Source organism: Sardina pilchardus, chromosome 3 (genome assembly GCF_963854185.1).
Source record: "Sardina pilchardus chromosome 3, fSarPil1.1, whole genome shotgun sequence".
Taxonomy (NCBI): Eukaryota; Metazoa; Chordata; class Actinopteri; order Clupeiformes; family Clupeidae; genus Sardina; species Sardina pilchardus.
The window spans coordinates 25,370,447-25,380,446 of record NC_084996.1 but is presented as its reverse complement, the minus strand read 5'-3'; the positions used below and the strand labels follow the sequence as shown (position 1 = coordinate 25,380,446).

The following is a 10,000-nucleotide window of genomic DNA, read 5'->3' as shown; positions in this document are numbered from 1 at the left end:
CTCCACGCGCTCAACTCCCCCCTCCACCCCAGCAGCTCTGCACTCTCCACCCCTCCATGCGCTCAACTCCCCCCCCCCCTCCACCCTAGCAGCTCTGCACTCTCCACCAGTCACCTGATCCACCAGCACAATGCTCCGACACAATGCTGCCCCCTGCTGGACACCTTGGGAAGTGCACGAGGAACTCAAAGTCAAATGAGCCTCCAGGCACAGAGGTCTGACTGAGAGGGGAGATGACACCACTTCCTGTGTGCGTGATGCAGGAGGAGGGATGACACCACTTCCTGTGTGCGTGATGCAGGAGGAGGGATGACACCACTTCCTGTGTGCGTGATGCAGGAGGAGGGATGACACCACTTCCTGTGTGCGTGATGCAGGAGGAGGGATGACACCACTTCCTGTGTGCGCGACGCAGCTTTTCCCAAATGCAACTGGGCCGCTGTCAGGCTCTTTGTTTTTCTATCTCCTCTCCAGAGCCCTACAGTACACATCTGTCTGCTGGGAATGAACCTGGAGCAAGTCCAGCTGTTCCTCTAAGACACTGAAAAGGAGAACGGCTGCTGCATCCATCCACTATTGCCCTCCATCTACTTTAGTCTGTTTGAGCTCAATGGGGATTGAAGTACACAGAGAGCACGTGGGAGGACCTTCTCTGTTTTCCTTTGGATCTTTGACTTTGGATCTTTGAAGGAGCTTCCTGCACCTTATTTGGATGTGTGCACATTCCCAGACTAAATCCATCCACAATCCAAGCATCTGGGAGGACGAGCAGAATCCATCTGGATCTGGCATGCATCGACAGCATCGTCTCTGTGGAGAACTCTGTGGAGAGCTACACTTGCGTTTCAAACCATATTGCACTGCACTGGCAAAGATCCTCCACTAGAGGGCAGAAGAGGTTTATCAACAGTCACATCTGACTCTCAAACGGCACCGTTTCCTGAACAAGCTGAAAAGGTCATGCTTGCAGCATTCCACTGGAAGAGTCCCATAAATCTGCTCCGTGTCAAGTGTTCCAAGTGCTCTTGCAAGGTGAGCACGTTAATCTGCCCTGGTGTTCAGTGCTCTTGCAAGGTGAGCATGTTAATCTGCCCTGGTGTTCAGTGCTCTAGCAAGGTGAGCACGTTAATCTGCCCTGGTGTTCAGTGCTCTAGCAAGGTGAGCACGTTAATCTGCCCTGGTGTTCAGTGTTCTTGCAAGGTGAGCATGTTAATCTGCCCTGGTGTTCAGTGCTCTAGCAAGGTGAGCATGTTAATCTGCCCTGATGTGCAGTGCTCTTGCAAGGTGAGCACGTTAATCTGCCCTGGTGTTCAGTGCTCTTCGAAGGTGAGCGTGTTAAGATGCCCTGGTGTTCAGTACTCTTGTAAGGTGAGCACGTTAATCTGCGCTGGTGTTCAGTGTTCTTGCAAGGTGAGCATGTTAAGCCGGCCTGATGTGCAGTGCTCTCGCCCAGAGTGCTTAAATGGCTGATAATCCCATTGGCTGTGGGAACAGTGTAGGTTTCTTACATGTCTACGGTTAATCCACTCAATCTGAGCTCAATCAGATTAACCGCTGCTGTCCAGGACACACACAACATGCTGAAGAGCACAGCCCAGTACAGTCAGCTACAGTCCACTACAGTCCAGAACAGTCCAGTACAGTCCACTACAGCCTAGCACAGCCCACTACAGTCCAGTGCAGTCCACTACAGTCCACTACAGCCAACTACAGTCCAGCACAGTCCAAAACAGTGTACTACAGTCCTCTACAGTCCAGTGCAGTCCACTACAGTCCACTACAGCCCAGTATAGCCTAGTCCAGTGCAGTCCAGCAGTCCACTACAGTCCAGTGCAGTCCACTACAGTCCACTACAGTCCATTACAGCCCAGTACAGCATCAGAATCAGAATCAGCTTTATTGGCCAGGTTAGCGTAAACAAACAAACAAGGAATTTGACTCTGTTTAACTTTGCTCCCAAAGCACGACACTCAAATAAATAAAACCTAAAAGAATAATAAAAACAGACCAGTAAGAATAGAATGCAGGGCAGTAGAATACAGTCATCACACAGCAGGACTGCAGTTTCTGCCTCATCTTGTGAGCGCTGAGGCTAGTCAGTAGATTATCACTGGGTGTCTTGTAAACGCTGAGGCTAGTCAGTAGATTATCACTGGGTGTCTTGTGAGCGCTGAGGCTAGTCAGTAGATTATCACTGGGTGTCTTGTGAACGCTGAGGCTAGTCAGTAGATTATCACTGGGTGTCTTGTGAACGCTGAGGCTAGTCAGTAGATTATCACTGGGTGTCTTGTGAGCGCTGAGGCTAGTCAGTAGATTATCACTGGGTGTCTTGTGAGCGCTGAGGCTAGTCAGTAGATTATCACTGGGTGTCTTGTGAACGCTGAGGCTAGTCAGTAGATTATCACTGGGTGTCTTGTGAACGCTGAGGCTAGTCAGTAGATTATCACTGGGTGTCTTGTGAACGCTGAGGCTAGTCAGTAGATTATCACTGGGTGTCTTGTGAACGCTGAGGCTAGTCAGTAGATTATCACGGGGTGTCTTGTGAACGCTGAGGCTAGTCAATAGATTATCACGGGGTGTCTTGTAAACGCTGAGGCTAGTCAGTAGATTATCACTGGGTGTCTTGTAAACGCTGAGGCTAGTCAGTAGATTATCACTGGGTGTCTTGTAAACGCTGAGGCTAGTCAGTAGATTACCACTGGGTGTCTTGTAAACGCTGAGGCTAGTCAGTAGATTATCACTGGGTGTCTTGTGAACGCTGAGGCTAGTCAGTAGATTATCACGGGGTGTCTTGTGAACGCTGAGGCTAGTCAGTAGATTATCACTGGGTGTCTTGTAAACGCTGAGGCTAGTCAGTAGATTATCACTGGGTGTCTTGTGAACGCTGAGGCTAGTCAGTAGATTATCACTGGGTGTCTTGTGAACGCTGAGGCTAGTCAGTAGATTATCACTGGGTGTCTTGTGGATGCTGAGGCTAGTCAGTAGATTATCACTGGGCTCAGCAAACGCATACCAGACCGCGAAACGTAAGGCTGTGTGGCAGGTTTGCTACCGAAATGTTTTGAAACTGATTAGGTTTTGACGAGTCAAAAGAAACGTTTAGAACTCGTAAACCGACAACTGCAATAAACAAAAGACGCTCCTTCAGGCTCGCTCCAAAGCTCCTTGTCTCGCGCTCCTGACACTGTCTGTAGCTCTCCATTTTGAATGTGTGCGCACTTCCTATATATACAGGAACCACTCCCACATTGACATGACTGGAGAGAGTGAGTTCCATTTTGTTCGGTCACTAGTAACCAGTGTGATAAATCCTTGGAATTTAGCACTCTGTTACAGTAGATTATCACTGGGTGTCTTGTGAGCGCTGAGGCTAGTCAGTAGATTATCACTGGGTGTCTTGTGATTGTGAATGCTGAGGCTAGTCAGTAGATTATCACTGGGTGTCTTGTGATTGTGAACGCTGAGGCTAGTCAGTAGATTATCACTGGGTGTCTTGTGATTGTGAACGCTGAGGCTAGTCAGTAGATTATCACTGGGTGTCTTGTGATTGTGAATGCTGAGGCTAGTCAGTAGATTATCACTGGGTGTCTTGTGATTGTGAACGCTGAGGCTAGTCAGTAGATTATCACTGGGTGTCTTGTGATTGTGAACGCTGAGGCTAGTCAGTAGATTATCACTGGGTGTCTTGTGATTGTGAATGCTGAGGCTAGTCAGTAGATTATCACGGGGTGGAGGCTCTTGGTGTTGCAGGTGGACATTAGTGGACGACGAGCGCATTTTTAAACGGCAGTGAGGGGAACAAAAGACTAAACTCATTTGTAAACAAAAGATGAGTGGAGACAAAAACAGCTCAATGATTCATGAAGGTGCAATAGGCAAATGATGAATGATTCATACAGTCAAGTGACAGAGAGAACGAGAGTGGGAAGAGGAGAGAGGGAGGGAGAGAGAGAGATGGAAAGAAGAAAGACAAAGAGTGAGGCAGTAAGGAGAGACAGATAGAGAAGGATGAGAGAGAGAGGAAGAAAGAGACAGAGGGAGGGGAAGAGGAGGAGACAGACCGAAAGGGAGGAAGGGAGGAAGGGGGGCAGAGATGTGCCAGTGTACCCCCCCCCCTCCCCTCTCCCTTCTTCTCTGCTCAGAGAAGTGCACAGTCATACCGTCTGTTTGTCTGTCTTTCTTTCTCTCTCTCCCACCATCTCTTTCTCTCTCTCTCTCCGTCTGTCTGTTTCTCGATCTTTCTCTCTCTCTCTCCATCTCTCCCTCCATCTCTCTCTGTCTCTCGACCTTTCTCTCTCTCCCTCCATCTCCCTTTCTCTCTCTCTTTCTCCCTCCATCTCTCTCTCTCTCTTTCTTTCTCCCTCTCTCTCTCTCTCTCTCTCTCTTTCTCTCTCTCCCTCTCTCTTTCCAACTCTCCCTCTCTCCCTCCACCTCTCTCCCTCTCTCTCTCTCTCTCTCTCTCTCTGCTCAGAGAAGTGCACAGTCATCCCGTCTGCTGTCTTTCTGTGCCCACTCATCCCCACTGTACTTCCTGCATCAGGACCTGAAGCAGCAGCTGATTGGCTGCGGGGACGGGGAGGTGGGAGTCATAGAGGGCGCTGGCCTATCAGAGGCCTCGATTGGCATCGGATGACGGCAGGCCGTGTGTGGGGGAGAAAAGCAGTGATGAAACAAACTGCACATCAGTGTAGAGTGGAGGAGGGAGGGAGGGAGGGAGAGAGGGAGGGAGAGAGGCAGGAGGATGGGGAGAAGGAGAGCAAGAGGAGGGGAGGGAGAGAGGAGGATGTGAGAAGGAGGGAGGAAGGGAGGGAGAGAGGAAGGGAAAGAGAAGGATGAAGGGAGAGAGAGAACGCCTGCTGCAAGATATCTGTTTGCTGAGGAAGTCAGGAGGTAGGAGAAAAACTTTACACACACACACACACACACACATAAAATAATGAAAGAGTCGTATGTACACAATGGCTGCATGTCCACACCTCTGTGTGAACATTGCTGAGAACAGATCAATCATCTGGAGAAGAGGATGATGATTGCTAATAAGCAATCTGCCACAAACACACTCCTGCAACTCACCACACAAAGCCTACAGTACGTCCAGTCTGCACCACCACCAGATATGACCAGTCCAGCATCCAGCATATTTACTCACACTCTATGCTACAGTGCTGATCATAAGCACAGACGAAGCTCACGCTACGCTACAGTCCTGGGGTGCGTTTCCAAAAACCACAGTTGCTAACCTGTTAGCAACTTACTGTAGTTGGTTGACAATGGGAAATTACATTGCACTGCAACCAACAAAGCTGCTAACTTACTAAGCAACTATGGCTTTGAGAAATGCACCCCTGACCAGTACAGCATACTTATTCACACTCTATGCTATAGTCCCAAATGGGCTTAGCAAACTCAATGCTTTTGTCCTCGGAGCAAACGTGTGCAGTTTTCAGAGTGCCCAGAGCCCAACATCTCATCTGAAGCTCTGTTCCTTCACTATGACTTGCAGTGCACGTTGCACAACCGCTAAGCTGTTTACAAGCTGAGGCTACCACTACTTATACATCTTAAACTTTGACCACTACTTAAACATCTTAAACTTCGCCTCATTCTCAAAACTCTCTCACATAGATTAAGAGTTTGAGTTATATCACACATTTCCGGCCGCCTGGTACCTGGTAAAGTTGTGGTGGCTAACTCCTGGGGTCGAAGTTCACCCGAAGGGGTCATGCAGTGCTTGCACAGCGAGGGAGAGATCCTAGCACAGGGTGAATAGCCTGGCTACAATACAGTATGTTTGCTTTACAATGGAGGTCACTTTTAGCACCAGGTCGGTATATGATGTCCTGATGGCTTCCAGAACACCATATTGCATATTGTCTTGAAGAGGCTTCATTCACACTAATCCATTTTGGGTGGAATCCAAAACATTTGTGTTTAATTTGTGCCCCCTCTTTCTCACTACTGAACACTGTCATTTTTTAGCTCCAGTGTGGTTATTCCACACTGGATGTAAACATAACTATTACACAGCCAGAGTTACAAGTACAAGAGTACAAGTATTCAGAGGACATCAGCAGGCTTGTTGATAAACACAGAGGTGTTTTGATTCCTTCATGCCACACTCCTTCAGTGGCAGGGCAGACTCACCATGCTGTTGAGGTCGGAGTCGTAGCTGTGGCAGGGGATCATAGCGCCCCCTAGAGGCTCCAGGCCGTCCTCGTCGTCCCACATGTAGGTGGCTCCCGAGCTGTCCGAGGGGGACAGGTCCAGAGACGAGCCGTCACGGAACACGCCGTCCGACGACACCCCCACACCTGGCACCGAGAACGCCTCCTTACCACCTGAGGAGCACCGGAGAGAGGGATGAGGGAGAGGGAGGGAGGGAGAGAGGGATGAGAGAGAGAGAGGGAGAGAGGGATGGAGAGAGAGAGGAGAGGGAGAGAGAGGGATGGAGAGAGGGATGGGGAGAGGGAGAGAGGGAGAGAGAGAGGAAGGGAGAGAGGAGAGGGAGAGCGGGAACATTATCACAGCTCTCATATCTAATCTTTATCTTTACATTTCATTTTCTCTGTGTTTACATTGTGGACACTGTGTGTGTGTGTGTGTGTGTGTGTGTGTGTGTGTGTGTGTGTGTGTGTGTGTGTGTGAGAATGTGTGTGTGTGTACTGTCGTATAAAACTGACCGGTGAGTCCCATCTCTCCCCAGTCCACGGACTCGGACAGGAAGCTGTGGAGGCTGGTCACGGAGCACACGTCCTGCTGCCGGCTGGCCGGCGTGTTGTCCTCCGACAGCGGATCCGATTGGACGAGCCCGTCGTCGTGGGCGGGAGGAAGCAGCAGCACCCCGCCTCCGTTGCCTAGGTTATCGAAGTCGTCGATGTACTCCTCGCTGGTGTCGTCGTTGGTGCGCTCCAGGGAGGAGGTGGAGGACAGGGACATGTCCTCCAGGGTCTCCCCCGTCGCCGAGGTAACGCAGAGCTCAGGGAGACCCCCCGCCCTCTCGGCCCCCGCATCAGCGCTCTCGTCTGGGGAGGACTCCTGGACATCGCCCCCGTCTGCCCGAGCACTGGCGTCATCGGCGTTGGACTCGTCAGGTGATAGTTCATCCGCTCTGGGGTCGATTGCTCTGGTCTTGATTATACTGAGATCTGCTGCTCTGGGTTCGTCTGCTTCAGGCTGGTCTAGTTCAGGATGCAGTACTGTGGGGCTATCTGGCCTGGACTCGTCTTCTCTGCAATCCATTACTCTCATCTCATCTAGTCTGAACTCATCTAGGGACTCAAGCTCCGTTTGATCCGCATCTCTGGCATCCTCTATTCTGGCCTCCTCTGCTCGGACATCTTCATCTCTGAGCTCGTCTGCTCTGGCCTCTTCTGCTTTGGGCTGGGCTGGCAGGGCTGAGAGCTCTGTGGGGGGAGCAGTGGGGCTCGCCGAGCTCTTCCTGGGGCAGTTGGGGTGTGGGGCAACAAGGCCCTCCTCCGCAGATACCCCCTGTGATCCCTCCTTCTGCTCCTTCACCGGCTCCTCCTGTGCCCGTCCGATGGGTGTGGGGCGGGGCTGTCGGATGAGTGACGGCCTCATCAGCCTATAGCTGAGCGCCGAGGGCTTGCTAGGGGCCGGTGCAGGGAGCAGAGGCTTCTTCTGATTGGCTGGGGCCAGCAGTAGGTGGCCCACTGGGTAGGCACGAGCAATGCCCGGGGCCTTGCCCCCCCTGCTGGCTCCGTTGAGTATGGGGGTGGTGCTGGGCATGGCGAGGGAGGAGCGGGCAGACGATGCCAGGCGGGCGCTGGGTCGGGGCAGCTCCTGGTTGAAGGAGTAGGAGCGGGGGATGGGGGCGCCCGCTGAGGCTGCCGCCCGCGTCATGTGACTGAAGCTCTGCGAGCGTACCATGTTGTCGGGCGGCAGCAGGCGGAGGCTGTCGCTGGACTGGGACAGGCCGTCGTGCGCGGTGCCCGCGGTCAAGCCGTTGGACAGGCCGTAACTGGGCACGCGGCGCGAGGGAGGGGCGGGCTGATGCGCCGCTCTGTAGAAGGGGCCGGGCACGGACGAGGCGGGGCGCTGGCGCGCTGGCATCGCCATGGGAGCCGTCGGCCTCTTGATCTCCCGCACCGTGATTGGTGCCCTCGGCTGTTGCTGGGGACGATAGGCTCCGCCTCTGCTCTCCTCAGGCTCCACCTTCTCCTTCCACTTGTAGGAGAGGGTGGGGGGCGGGCGCACGATGCCATTCTGCCGCGGCGGCGCCAGCGCTTTGCCCCCCACGGGTACGGAGGGGATGGCGGAGCCGTTGTGCACGGGCTGGTGGGCGCCCCCTGGGGGCCGGGAGCCAAACTTGGGCAGCCTGGAGACCATGAGCATGGGCTGACGGAGGGCCTGTTCGTCCATCAGCTGCCTGCACGACCATGGAGATCACAGCTGACCCGAGCTGTAGCGGAGAGAGAGGGGGGGAGAGAGGGAGGGAGGGAGGGAGGAGGGGGAGAGGGGGAGGGAGAGAAATAACATTACTTACAACATCGGAATAGCAACAACATACACAACGCATGAACAACACAATGCTGTGTGTGTGTGTGTGTGTGTGTGTGTGTGTGTGTGTGTGTGTGTGTGTGTGTGTGTGTGTGTGTATGTGTGAGAGCTCAGTGTTCAGCCCAGAGGAGAGCAGAGGAGCATGTCAGCACTAATCACAGGCCTTCATCTCCACACACTCCTGATCACAGTGTTTAGGCGCTCAGAACGGCACTCCAGCACTAACAGCTGAGCTCATAATCAACCAGAGAGAGAGAGAGAGAGAGATTGGCATGGAGAGGGTGACAAGGAAGTGGCCAATGGCATTGCTGTGTGTGTGTGTGTGTGTAAGTTAAGTACAGTAAAGTGACAGACTGATATGAGGCAAAAGTCACAAGGATTCACAACAGCCGTTTCGGGATTCAAACTTGGACCGACAGACCGACCGATAAATTGTCATGTGGTGACACAACCACTGTTCCAACACTGCCTGCATGTGTGTGTGTGTGTGTGTGTGTGTGTGTGTGTGTGTGTGTGTGTGTGTGTGTGTGTGTGTGTGTGTGTGTGTGTGTGTGTGTGTGTGTGTGTGTGGCTGTCTGACTATGTGGGTGTGTGCATGACGGTTGATGTATGTTGGTACACCAAATGCCACATCTGTAAGTGCTAGTGTTTTAACTGGACTCAGGGTGAGTGCAGAAGCCTCTAATTCACTCTTAGGGGCGGCATATTAAAGATCACACATCCAACACACACACACCCTTAGGAGGGGCAGATTAAAGATCACAGATCACACACACACACACACACACACACACACACACACACACACACACACACACACACCCTTAGGAGAGGCAGATTAAAGATCACAGATCCAACAGGACGAGTTTGAGTCTAACCCCAGAGCACTACACACCTCTGTTCCAAATAATAAACCTCGCCCAATCACAGCTCACCATTTCATAACCACATCCTTTTCACCCTGTGAGTGACATTTACGAGCAGCAGGGCCGCCACACCCGTTACTGTAGGCAGGACTCCAGACAGCACTCTCTCCGGCTGACTCTGACTCTGGGTGCCTCTCAACATGCCTCCTCGATCCTCGATGCTCGATCCTCGAGGGGCGTTCCCACTGATCTATAACTAACACTGGATAGACTATCCCATTGTTTCCCCCCATCATTCTTTATGTAGATCAGTGAGGATCGAGGCATCGAGAAGTGAGGGAAGACGTATAAACGCTGCATGAGAGGCACCCTCTGACTCTGTGTCTGGGCCTGTTGGTGCAGGCCGTTGCCACGGAAGCAGTGGCCACGCAACCATAGTGATACCGCAGCAGCCCGCTTAACGCTGGTCTGTATCAGAGGAAAGGAATGAGGTCATCTCCTTCACCAAAACACCAGCCCCTTTAAGGCTGACCTGTGAGGTCATCTCCTTCACCAAAACACCAGCCTCTTTAACGCTGATCTGTGAGGTCATCTCCTTCACCAAAACACCAGCCCCT

The 10,000-nt window shown here is 52.4% G+C and overlaps 1 protein-coding gene across 1 annotated transcript in view; it reads right to left on the bottom strand.

Moving 5' to 3' along the window:
- Positions 1–10,000, bottom strand: part of ccser2b (coiled-coil serine-rich protein 2b) — a gene marked incomplete in the record, with an annotated part of 69,534 nt that overhangs the window by 31,441 nt on the left and 28,093 nt on the right. The window contains 2 exon segments of the mRNA XM_062530982.1: positions 6,145–6,338; positions 6,681–8,419. Of these exon segments, the coding sequence (XP_062386966.1) occupies positions 6,145–6,338; positions 6,681–8,379 (1,893 nt within the window).